The sequence below is a fragment of the Chrysemys picta genome, chromosome 6 (genome assembly GCF_011386835.1).
Source record: "Chrysemys picta bellii isolate R12L10 chromosome 6, ASM1138683v2, whole genome shotgun sequence".
Lineage (NCBI taxonomy): Eukaryota > Metazoa > Chordata > Testudines > Emydidae > Chrysemys > Chrysemys picta.
In genome coordinates, this window is record NC_088796.1 from 123,847,033 (window position 1) to 123,860,340 (window position 13,308).

Consider the following 13,308-nt stretch of genomic DNA (forward strand, 5'->3'; position numbering starts at 1 on the left):
TAAATGGCATAATTGGCTTGCTGGATTTGAGGAGACATTGCAGGCCCGTATTTTTGTTCTGTGTTTGTACAGTGCCTTGCCCACTGGCGTCCCGATCCATGGCTGGGGCCTAGATGCTACCGCAGCACAGATAATTAATAATAGTGTAATGTTGTGGGTTAGATCATACCTCAGTTAACCTGTTGGGTGTGGCTGCCACCCCTCATTTAAAATATTTGTAAGAGACACTTAAGCAGCCTCCACCTAAAACAAAGGCATATGCGAGTCTGCCCAGGAATTAGAACTGTGTGGGCTGAGGGCTTTGCTGAGCATTGTTTGTGGGCGAGGATATGTGTGGGAGAGGAGAAGTAGGAGAGAGAAAGACAGCACCACAGAAGCAGAAGGAGCAAGAAGACAGTAAGAGAAGGCTGGTAATGTGCTTCTAAGAGAAAGCTAAGAGAAAGCTTTTTAGGCAGAGTTCTGGTTGGAAAGGGAGGCTTGGAACAGCAAGCAAGGAAACTGTCTCCTGCTATTTGATTCCTGCTGTGTTCAGGCAAACAGGACTTTATGTATAATCTTTGTAAAGAAACATGATTGCATCAAAGGCAATACCTGGCTCTATCACCAGTTTGTCCCCCTAACTGGAACAACCCGTGACACCCTGTATTTAGCTAATCGCTCAGGTCAAAGGGAATAACAGGAACAAAACCCAGGTGTGTGTGGAGGGGATAGTTTAAACATCACTACCTAGTATTTCCCTTCAGTTCCTGAAATTAAAATGAGTGGGTGGATTTTCTTCTGTTTACCCCATATTGACACCTAGCAAATATGGAAAAAGGAAACGCCCGGTGTGTCAGGAAACTTCCTTAGCAAACAAATCCCAAGAGCCTGGGGGGTCTTTATGACCAGCCAGTGCTGCTGAGATTTCCCACCTTTAGGAGCACTAGGTCTTGTCATGAGCTCAAAGGATACTGTACAATATTACTGCCTGGCATTTTTCATTCTTCCCGCGCTGTGCATGGGGCTTTGGGGGCACTCAAAGAGTATGTCACCGACCAGACATTTTGAATCTCGATCATTATCTAGTGCTGAAAAACACCTCTAATGCCCCCCCCACACACACACACACACACACACACGTGAACTCCAAGAATCGCCTTTCCCCAGAGCTGCAATTAACTCGTGATAAATAGCACCATTGCCACTAATGTTGCACTGCAGCCTGATGATTAAATGGCTGGGTCTGAAAAAACTCAACTTCTGCTTTTAAGCAAATTCATACAGTATTAGAGGGTGCATAGGGAATGCTGGTTACATGATGAAATCAACTGAGCCAGAGGTCAACATTTGCCAGGAAATAGTGACTGTCAGGACTAGCAGTCACTTTAAATCAATCCACTAGTAAAAGGAACTTCCCACAGACACAGTGGGGATGGGATGCACATATTCAGGGAAGCAGCTTCGCTTCCAGAATAGGTGAGTGTCTGCTATTTCTGGTCTTATCCACCAGGCCCGATGGCTATGAGGCTAGCGAGTTAAACAGCCAGTCTCTTCCTCTGGAGACCTGGATTCAACAGCTCAGTGGTTTGAGTGTTGGCCTGCTAAACCCAGGATTGTGAGTTCAATCCTTGAGGGGGCCATTTAGGGAACTGGGGTAAAAATCTGTTTGGGAATTTGGTCCCTCTTTGAGCAGGGGGCTGGACTAGATGATCTCCTGAGGTCCCTTCCAACCCTGAGATTCTATGATTACAGCAGAGCCGGGAGTCAGAGCTTTCAGAAATGAAAAGGGACCTTCGCAGATTGCTTAATTAAAACCCCTGCTTCTAGGTTAGAGATGTCTAGTGACTGTGCCATAGCAAGCTACCTTATTCGACACTTTGTTTCGCTGCCTGACTGACCTTAACGTCAGTTACTTCTGCTACCTCCCTTTATCCTTTTAACTTCAGCACCTTGCTCCTTAGTTTAGCCCCAGTGTCTCCTAAGGATAGTTTCTTGTGCTCTTCTGTACTGAGCCGCTTTTAGGAGTGTGCCGGTACCTTGCTGCCTTTTCGGGTAGTTTTTTAGGTTAAACAAACTAGTTCCTTCCATCTCTCCTAGTAGAAACTCAAGACTCATTTTGGTTGCTCTTCTTTGAACCCTCTCTTTTTTTGGTATTTTTTTTTTTTGAAGCCATGGCAAATTCCAACATTTTGACATTTCCTTTCATTGTGAAATGTTCACATTTCCTATGAAACAAATTTTTTTTGGGGGGGGACTTGTTTGGGGTCAATCAATACATTTTGTTTCAATAAAATCTAATCCACAAGGGGTCCAGGACCATGGCCTCCTAGGCTGATTTTGACATTTTAAAAAGTGTAGAATATACAGGTGCCAGAGCAGCTGAGTGGGGAGTAGGTCTGGGCTCAGCCCGCCTGGTGTAGATCCGCAGCCAATTGTTACTGTCCTCGAGAAGGGGGAAATCAGGCTGGGGATCGTTCCTCATTAGGCTGTTTGGGGAAGGGAGGGGTGATGTATATATCACCTTAGACACAAGAAGTTCACATGAGACAGACACAAAACAGGCTCCCACCAGCTTCCCACTTCTGCCTAGTCAGCAAGCAGAATTTGGCTCTGATCACATGTTAAGGGGAATGCACTGGCTGCGCTGCCCAGGTTACTGTGTGTTAGAGACAACATCATCCTAGTGCCTTGTCCTTACCCAGATCATCACCACAGCCCTCTGGGTAAGAACCTGAAAGATCTCTTGGCCTTTCTGATTCGTGAACCTGCAGAAAGCAAGTGGGGGCTGTGTTGTTTGTAGCACAGAGCCAGGAAGGTCTGCGGCAGCACGCGCCACCATCTTCATTTGTCTCAGTGATTGGAGATTTGAAGAGTGTGGCAGTAGGACTGATTCTGGTTTTAGAGAAGAGGAGCATATGGTTGGGTATGTTGCAGAATCAGAAACTGCATGCAGATGCATGACAGCTCTTGGGTGTCTTGTATAAATCAGATCCTGTATGCAGAATCTGTCCCAGGGCAGTACTGCAGACAAATAAAGAGCAGCTCTCTCTGGCTACCCTGAGAAATCAGCCACCGCGGATGTGGGCAGGTCAGGTGCATGCATGCCCACAAAGACCTGAACACCGCTGCCTGCACTGGGACTTGGAAGCAGGGACACATTAAGGCATAGGCAGCCTGGGGCTTCAACTCCTGGAATCATGTGATGACGTGAATTCCAGTATTAATTTAAAAAATGGTTTCTAGCCCTGATGGTTAGTAAGAAGAGCTTGAAACTTTGGCCTGAGTCTGCAGAGAGCCTGAGACAATTGCTCTGAGAGACGGAACTGCCCCGGTAATCTCAAAGGATTATTTATTCTGAAATCCACTGCTCTTGGGACCCCTGCCGATCCCCCTCTAGTCGAGGAATGGGGATACCTTTGAAAATATGGCCCCAGCTGTCTAAATCCCTTTTGAAAGTGGGATTTAGGCTCTGAAATCATTTAGTGGCTAGCTCCATTTGGCCAGCCAACCAGTTACACAAAGCCCCTTTCCATTTCTCCCCACCACCCCCATTTGAGGAACATCTCAACCCTCTCCAAAAACCCATCCCATTGATTTGGAAGCATCCCTAAAGAGTCATCGACTTTGGGTTAGACTAGGAAAATCTTCCCAAGAGTTCACTGATGCTCAGAGGCAGTCTTCAAAAGCAGGGCTCTCGGCTCTATTGCTTGAGGTATGTCAAACCGCCCTCCCCCGGTGGTACTCATCGGCTGCCCCTTCAGATCTGAGTCTGTTTGATTTCCCCAGTGTAGAACTGGGCAGGAAATGGTTTTCCCATCCCAGGAAAACTTTCACATCCTGAATTGTGATGAAAAGTCGGAATCTCAATTTTTTCCACCTGTCAAACCTCAGATTTTTTTTTTAATAATTCAGCTCATTCAAAACATTTCATTTAAATTTAGATTTTTTAAAAATTGTTGTTAGCAGAAATTTCTAACCAAAAAGTGTTTCTGAACCGGAATTTTTCATTCTGAAAATGTCGACACGAGTCACGTGGACAATTTCAAAACTTCTTTTCTCCAAACAATTTTTCAAGATGAGCAAGTCATCGAAACTGGCCCTTGCCTGTGAACAGCTTCGGTTTGGGCAAATTGGTATTTTCTGATGAAAAAACATTTTGCTGAAAAATTCCTGTCAGGCTCTCCTAGCGTGTACAATACCGTGTGCAACCTGTTCTCTGGCTCTCAACACACTCACCCCTGTCCACCTCCCCACACCAGAGTGTGACAGACACACGGTGGTTTGTCTTTATCGCTCTGGCAAGCTGGATATTTTTAGTAAATGGTGGTGCTACCCTGGTGCTGTAATAGTTCTAATCTGTTTGCTGTTCTCTGTGTATGTCCACTTTCTATCAGCCTTTATCTCCCCAGCTTTCACACTGAAAAAACTTCTAAGCATATTGCATGCAGCCTTTAGTGCATCCCAGTGCGAACCAGCCCTTTGAAATGGAATCAGGAGATGGATTATTGTGGGCATGCAGGAACTCATCGAGGCAGGCAGATAAGAGACAGTTCATTTCCTACCTCTGCGTGCTGGCCGGGGCTGAGCTGCCGTTTGCACTGGTAACACTTCAGACAAAGGGGATGATAGTCTTTGCCTAGAGAACGCTTCCTCTCAGCTGTTAAGAGAAGAAAAAGGTATGAGTAATTATACTCCAAGCACCTCATTAATAGTGGAACATATGTGAAATGGTTGTCTTTGATCCGTGGAATTGCTTGCCAAGGAAGAGGGAAGAGTGGGACTCTTTTTCTCAAATCAAAGCCAGGGTAGAATCTTTAATACAGGGACAATTTGGCTTTTTTCTGTGAGTTGGTTTCAACAGCACCGCTGTGGCTCTGCCTTTTTGAAGTTTACTCTTTCTAAACTTTACACGTTGGAAATTTCACGCCTAACCAGGATGAAAATTGCCTTTCTTCTTCGCTTCAATCAAGTGTAGGGTTTGGGAGGTTTTTTTTTTTCATCTTTGGCAGGATTTCTCTCCCAGGTCACACATTGTTTAGTGTAGATGCTTTCTTGGTTTGTGTTTGTGCTAAGAATAAAAAGACACACAGGGAGACACATCATGCAGTCAACTTGGGTACCTAGTTGTCTTATTACTATTTAGAATTTTACTCTGAGGCAATTATGTATTCGATCTTGTGTCATAATCCTGCTAACGGGAGAGGGCAGTACTTATTAGCTCCCCAGGCGGAATATGATCAAACTCAGAGATAACATAGCTCAGGATCAGGCTGAATGCATGGCTTGATGCAAACATTCTTGTGGGAGTGAATCAAGAAAATCAGGACAACGCTACAGCCACATACTGCATTTCAGGAAACATACAAACGCGTTTTATTTATCTTCCCTGTGGAGCTGTCAGACAATTATTGGGCATTTATTTCCCTCGTATATTTTCCCCGTAGAGGGGCTTTGGTCCTGGTACATTATAGTCATCTGTATAAGGCCACAGGGAATGCCAACCAATAATAATACTTAATATCTTACATTTGTAAGGCACCTTTTTATCCCTACGGATCTCACTGGACTATGTAAACTGTGTTTCTCCCCATTTCTAAAGTTCTCCCCACTCCAGAAATTTAGCCAGCTCTGGGGTGTAATACAGCATCTGTTTAACAGCACACACCAACCTTACACAATGGTTACAGGAAGAAGACTGAAACAGCAGCAGGAAGTTAGATGGGCAGAATATCTGAGTTGGATTTAAACCAGGACACCAGGGTTAACATCTCTACCCCTGTGAAAAGGGCGATAAGAGCTTTACTCATCACCAGCACTGAGGGTTTCCATTTAAGAGCTCGCTCAGTGAGTGGTTTCTCTAGCAACACAATGGGGAGCTAGTTCAGTACTGATCCGGTCCCCGATTCTGCACGTGACAGCACTTTCTGCATAGTCAGTTTCACCACATCACCATAGTCAGTTTCCCCTGGTGTGTACTGTATGTGTGTGTTTCCACATCAAGCGGGGGAATGTGATTCTAAACCCACAAACATTAGCAGGGAACTCGGGGGCAAGCCTTAGAACAACTTTTACATCTTTTTTAAAAAACTGGCTGGATTTCAAGTTACCGATGTCTCTTTAATGTCATAGGATAGATTCTGTCCTCTCTTACAGAGCGATACTAGTGACTCCAGTGAAGTCCAGGAGGAAAATTGCCGCTTCAGATCCAAATTCCCTTTAACTCTGGAAAAGGTTGGACTCTGATCCCAACCCCAGGGCTCAGGCGTGTTGGGCCGAAGCTGGAATCTGGATGGGACCAGACCGATAGCTTGAATTTGGTGAAATGTGGGTTCTAGATCTGAACCTGGCGACATGGGCCCATATCCAGCCAAAACCTGAAGTAACTCTATTCCAGGGCAGCTGGGCGCTAGGTTGAGTGCTGTATAGGGAGCTTTATGGACCTACACAGAGGGGCAGAATTTCTGCTGGGCAGTAAGAATGCCCCGGCGCATCTCCATTCCTCTGGCATGTCCCCCCCGCTTTCCTCCAGCATGCCCCTGCCCAGCCCTGGATCACCCCATGCATTAGGGCTCTGCGGAAGCCGCACAGTGCTGGTAATGATGAACCGGGCCCCTAGAGTTTAACTGACCCAAGTAGGGCTTGGAATTATTCAGATTCTTGCAAGTGTAGGGGCTAACCTGGAGGCCTGACTCAGGCCAGGATGAAGTTTGGCACCAGCCATTTAAGAGTATAACCTGAAACAGGGCTGCAGCCAGATGACAACAGAGGCCATGAGTGGTGCCCAGTCATTACACTGATCCCATTGGCAGCCCCTTTAAGCTCCTTCTTGGATGGTGCTCAATTAAGCCTGGGATGGGTTACATGTAATCCCTGCATTTTCTAGCCTGACCAGCATTTATTTCTGATTCCCGTTGGATTGGCCCACTGGGAGCGGAGAAGGAACAATCTCCAATCTCCACGCACTTTGCCCTTCTCCACTGGTCACATAAGAGCTGCGGTGATGTGTCAACTCAACAGGATTGGTGCAGATTGGGGCTTAGCAAGAGGGCCCCTGCCTGTGTCTCTCTCCCTTCAATCCCTGGGCAATCCCCAGGTGAGTTCCACCAGCTGGGAGTCCGGATCTAGGTTCCCACAGCACAGTTGATTTCGGTCATTCTGGCTCTCGCATCTCCTGAGCATTGGCATTGGAGGTGGCTGTGACAGGTGCAGAAACCCGCCCCTTCCAATATGGGAAGGGCAGTATTCCTAACCTTGCAGATTTGCCCGTGATAACCACATGGTCAGTAGCAGGTATATCCGTTCTGAAGCACTTCTGATTTCCCTTGTAGTAATATCCTACGGTCACCCTCGTAATACCCTGCAGTCACCGTACCTATAGTACCATAATTAAACGTGTCGTGGGTTCCAATCCCCTTAAAGCAGAAGCTACAGGATTCATCAGGCTCAAATTGCTTGGTTAAGAAAGGACTGCATTGTAAGTCATTGCAAGCCAACAAACCCGCTCTGCCAGCAGTGGCTATCTTTGGAGAGGGATGGACAGGGGCATACATGTTTGAACTAGTGTATTACCAACAAAGGGAGGTGGTGTTGGCTAATGGGTAGCATGCCGGACTGGGACTCGGCAGACCAGGCTTCTATTCCAGGTAACCTTTGACCAGTTGCAGCATTCCTCTGTGCCTCAGTTTTCTCATCTGTATAATGGGGATAATGATACTTCTTTTGTAAAGCGCTTTGAGATCTCTGGATGAAAAGTGTTATAAAGACCTCAGTAGTAATAGTATTAATTAGCACAGACCTCTCTGGAAACAGGCAGATTCTGAGCAACCGTTTCTAGCAAAGTACAAATGCACACATGACCGAGGGGGAAGGGAAAGGATCCTCCTCCCCACTTTGTTGTGCAGGTTGAAGCAGCTTTCCTAAATCAGATGGTACATCTCGGGCTGGTTGGTAGAAGAGATCCTAAAGCAGGATTTTTAGATGCATCCCACAAGGGACGAGCAAGATGAGATGGCCCTTCAGACCCCTCTTTATTTTAAACATTCATATTGTGGCTAATGCATGTCATCCCTTCAGCCGCTGAAGCCCATTTACTGGCCTGAATTCTCCATTTGCTGACTTTGCTGTCACATCGGACTTTTTCAGAGCAGTGGAACAGAATCCTGTCACTTTGCAGCACAAGGACACGCTGCTGGGAGGCGAAGCCTTGCCTGACACAAACCCCAGGAGAAAAGAGGTGCATGCATTACGCCATAATAATATGCTCGACAAACCTCCAGCAAGTCAGATGCCCTCAATTGTTGTCTCCGCTGCTATCGTCAGCCAAAGAGGTGGAAGAATATTTGGCCAAACGTGAAATAAACAGATGTTTCCTGACAAAATGTTTAAAAATTAATCAGTATTTCAGTGGGATGGCCATTAAAGCCCAAGCTGTCATGGAGGTTAAGGGCTTTAAGAGTACAGACCAAACCTCCCCTGCTCCTTTCTTGGGACTATGCAGTGGAATTTCAGCAGGTCTTTTCGTTCCCTGTTCCCGCACTTCCCCCACATAAAGTGCATACGTTCTTGCCCCAAAGCAAGAGGAAAAATTCAAGCCTGCCTACCAAGATCCAATTAACTTCACAAGGGTGTCTCCTCCAGGGAAGCCACTGAACTCTTCTGTAATGACACCTGGCAAAAGTGGTCATTTGGTAAACCTCACCAAGGCATTTTTTTAGGTTCCATTGTCCACAGCTATAATTATGCAATTGTCTGTGAGTGATTACAGTGAAACTACTGATGCGAACTATAGAAGCGTCAGTTTTTACTACAGTGGATCAGGTCCAGGGTGGATAAAAATCAGTGATTAAAAAAAATCGGATTTTTATTTAAATCGGATTTTTTTATTTAAATTGGATTTTTTTGATAAAATACTTTTTTGAGGAAAAAACCTATCTAAAGATAGTTTTAATTAAGTTACATTATAAATCAAAGATATCTCATCATGGAATAGGGATTATAAATTCTAATTCTATAGTATAAGACAATATAATCATGTAATGTTTAAGACAAGTTTTGTAAATGAGTTCCAATAGTTTATGGATTAGGGACCCAATCTTACGGGGTTCCAGGGGCTTCTGTATAGATTATTTAGGATAAACTTTCTATCCACCCAATGGGACTCAGTGCTCAGTCTAGAAGATACCATCAGAAATGCTTAGGTTTGCAGTTCTCTAACTGTGGATTTGTGTCTCCAGAGGTAACATGCTTGTTAACAGCAAAAATGTTTTAAATAAATAAATAATATAGAGAGGTGAGAAATAACGGACCTCTATCCTATTGTTCCTCTGCAGACTTGTGTACACTGAGTCAATCCCTTACCTCTCTCTAAAAGTGCAAAGTTTCAAAAAGTTCAATGAATAGAAGATTGTTGGGGGCGGAATAGATCTGGACAAGGAGAAGAAGTCTGGAGATACATGTGAGAAGGGAGGGACAGGCAGTAGAAACAAAAGTGAAACTGTTTGAGCAGCATATTCCAGAAGTCTTGAGGTCTTTCTGGGTGTAGCCTTCATTGATTGGAGATCTACCATAGCATTCTCTCACTAGAAGGGAAAACCTATAATGGCAGCAGACCGTAAAAGAGACCCAGTTTGGGAATATTTTAATGAAGTTCCTCTACCTGTGGGTAAAACAGGCATGCGTGCAAAATGCAAACAGTGCAACAAAGAAATGCAAGGCCTGGTTGCCCAAATGAAACAACATCATGAGACGTGTTCCTTCTCAGGAAGAAGCTGCATTGAAGATGGTGAAAGGAACATGTCTGAACATCAGGATCTTCAGGTTGGTAAACTTTTTTATTTCATACTTCTTTCTTAAGGACTGCCTGTCTTCCTTCTGGCCTATTCTTGAATTCTCATGTTTGAGCAAAAAATATAGTTGTTACTATGGTACTATCATTTTAGATGCAGTTGTGATAAAAAATAAATAGCTGAAATAGGCAGATCTTCCTTTTACAATTTCACCTTTAAAGTAGTACTGAGTGTCAGTGAATGCAATGAGTAATACTAAATGAGCGGTATGGTAATAATAATTAAATAACTGCATTGACTTATTTTGTTTAGGGGAATCCATCCTCAACATACAGGATTCTGAAGACTATCCACCTTCAAGATCACCATCATTTTCTATAGTTTCAGAGTTATCTGCCAATGATAGTGTTTCAGTCGCATCATGTATGTCACATAGCCACAGTAGATCACCTGTAGCAAAAAGAGAAAAAAATCTCTATCATCCTGAAACAACCATAGATAAGTTTGTGATAAGAACCAGCAGATTACAAAAAGAGGTAATTGATGAAAAAATTGCCCGGTTTGTTTATGCAACAAACTGTCCTTTCTGTATGATTGAGAACCACACTTCATTAACATGGTTCAGTCATTAGGACCAGGATACAGTCCACCCAACAGAGCAGATATCCTAGGCAAATTGCTGGATAAAGTGTATGAAAGAGAAATTGAGCAGTGTGCCAAAGGGCTAGAGGGTGAAATTGTTAACCTGAGTCTTGATGGGTGGAGTAATGTCCACAATGATCCTGTTGTATGTGCTTGTGTGACAACAGAAGAAGGGAATGTCTTCCTTACAGAAACAATTGATACATCAGGAAATGCGCACACTGCAGAATACTTACAAGAAGTCGCAGTAAAAGCTATAACAAACTAAAAAAAAAAATTTAAAATGTCTAGTACACAGCTTGGTCACAGACAATGCTGCAAATGTATCCAAGATGAGAAGAAATTATTTAGAAGAGAGTGAAGAGTCCCAAGCTAATAACATACGGTTGCAGTGCTCCTTTGATGCACCTCCTAGCCAGACTTCAGTGTTGCAGAAATAAAGGCTAATGTTGTTGAAATTGAAAATACTTCCGAAACAACCACTTTGCAGCAGCAAAGTGGGAGGGACCAAGCTAACTCTCCCACAAGACGTGCGATGGAACTCAGTAGTGGACTGTTTTGAGCCCTATATCAAGAACTGGCCTAATCTGATGACAGTTTGTGAAAAAAAATTGTGAACAAATAGATGGCACTGTCACAGCCAAAGTTCTCAACATTGGGCTTAAGAGAAATGTTGAACACATGCTGAGTACCCTGAAGCCTATTTCTGTAGCCTTGAACAAAATGCAGGGAAATAGCTGTTTTATTGCTGACGCTGTTGAAATTTGGAAGGAACTGAGTGAGATCTTAAAAAGAGACATATGCAATGACAGAGTTAAATTACAAGCATTAAAAAAACGAATGGGACAAGCACTGTCTCCAGCTCATTTTCTTGCAAATATTCTCAATACTCGGTACCAGGGTCAAAACTCAACTGCTGAAGAAGAGGAGTTGGCTATGACATGGACATCCAGCAATCATCCCTCCAAAATGCCAACTATAATAAACATCAGAACTGAGGGTGAACCATTCAAGAAATATATGTTTGCTGATGATGTTTTAAAGAAAGTCACACGAATGAAATGGTGGAAGTCACTTCAGCACTTGGATTCAGAGACTGTTGAAGTGATAATCTCACTTTTAACAGCAGTAGCTTCTTCTACCAGTGTAGAAAGAATATTTTCTTCCTTTGGACTAATTCATTCCAAATTGAGAAATCGTTTGGGACCTGAAAAAGCAGGAAAGCTTGTTTTTCTTTTCCAGATTATGAACAAACAGGAAAATGAAGGTGAAGACGACTGAGTTAGCTGCAGAAGCCAATATTTTAAGTTTCTCATGTTGACCTGGCTGGCATAGTCAATTTAATTTTTGTTTTTTTTAATATTTCATTTAACTATTTTAGTTAAAAACAATTTTAACAAAAACAAACCTGATTTTAAAAAACTTGAATGTTTTAACTAAATTCAAAATTTCATATGCTTGTTTTGTAAAAATATTATATGTTTGCTGTTGAAGAAAAAAATCCAAAATACATAACGTTGTTGTTTTAGTTAAATAAAACAATTTAAATGTCTGTCTGGTGATGTTCTCCTCCTAATACAGCATGACACGAAAATCCTCCAAATATTAATGATTATCCTGTTGAATTGGAGATAGTTCACCTCCCAATGACTTCATAAATATCTGCTTCGATTACCTTTGGTAAATGAAATAACCAAACAATCATTCATTTTCTGATATAGCTGTAAAATTAATCTGAAAAGTTTTCAAAATAAATCACTTTAATAATATATAGTGTGTATCTTCTAAAAATGAAACCTACATCTATCTCTGAGTTGTGAAGAATATGTATTAAGGTTATAACAACCAACAAGAATGCACTTTTATGTTGAAATCCATTATTAAATCGAGTCTTCCTGACTAGTGATTTAAATCAAATTGATTTAAATCAAATCCACCCTGATCAGGTCATTGGTGGAATGGTACACTGAGAGGAGGAATGGTCCCCTTGTTAACATGCTAGCCTAGGAGTTGATAGTCCTGGGTTCACTGCTCTGGCACAGACTTCCTGGGTAACCTTGGGCAAGTTACTTGGCCTTTGTGTGTTTTGTTTCCCCATGTGTAAAACCAGGATAATAACATTTCTTGCCCTCACTGGGATGTTGGGAAGATAACTATATTAAAGATTGTGAAGCACTTTGAGATCCACTGATGAAAAGCACCGTAGAAGAGCTAGGTGTTATTAGTCTAATAGAATGAGTGGGCAATACGTGATGCTTTGGAGAAAGGTGGAAAAATCCCCAATTCAAGTGCCTCTAGTCACTGGTGCAATTGTATAGGGGAATTTGGGGAAATTCCTTCCTTGGGGCCCCAATTCAGCCAGGTGTTTAAGCTCATCCCTAACTTCAATCGCATGACTTCAGTGGGCCTGCTCACATGCTTAAATACCTGTTTGTACTGGAGCCTGACAGCTGCCTGTAGCAAACACATTAAGCACGTGATTCAATTAGCCAGATCATAACATAGCAAGCCATTAGGCCAGGCTGAACAATGTTGAAATTTCAATTAAATATTTCACTGAAATTTTGATGAGGAAATAGGAAAAAATTCTCACTATATTTCCAGCCCATTTTTCAACTGTCTCTAATAACTATAAATATTGCTGATCCTAAAATTATCCATCCGTTTTAAAAGCCCACGACTTATGTGACAGAGCTGAGTGAATAACTGACACTAAATAATTTTGTTGCCTTTATTTCTGGGTACATATTTTCTGTGAATGGATCATGAAATGCTCCCAAATGTCTTCAGAAAATAATTCTTGGTCTGCAGATTGTTCGCAATAAACTATTCACCAGTGTTTTGGTTAGTTACATAAGCGACGTGGCATTGTTTCCATCCCCTGATTTGACAGCGCATTTAG

General features: G+C 42.9%; 1 protein-coding gene across 1 annotated transcript in view; it reads right to left on the minus strand.

Annotated features, from left to right (window-relative positions):
• LOC101936691 (cysteine-rich protein 1-like) overlaps positions 1-13,308 on the minus strand; it is a 53,817-nt gene that overhangs the window by 16,550 nt on the left and 23,959 nt on the right. Inside the window, exon 2 of the mRNA XM_008174414.4 lies at positions 4,542-4,636. Coding sequence (XP_008172636.1) covers positions 4,542-4,636 — 95 coding nt within the window. The remainder of the gene's footprint in view (positions 1-4,541; positions 4,637-13,308) is intronic.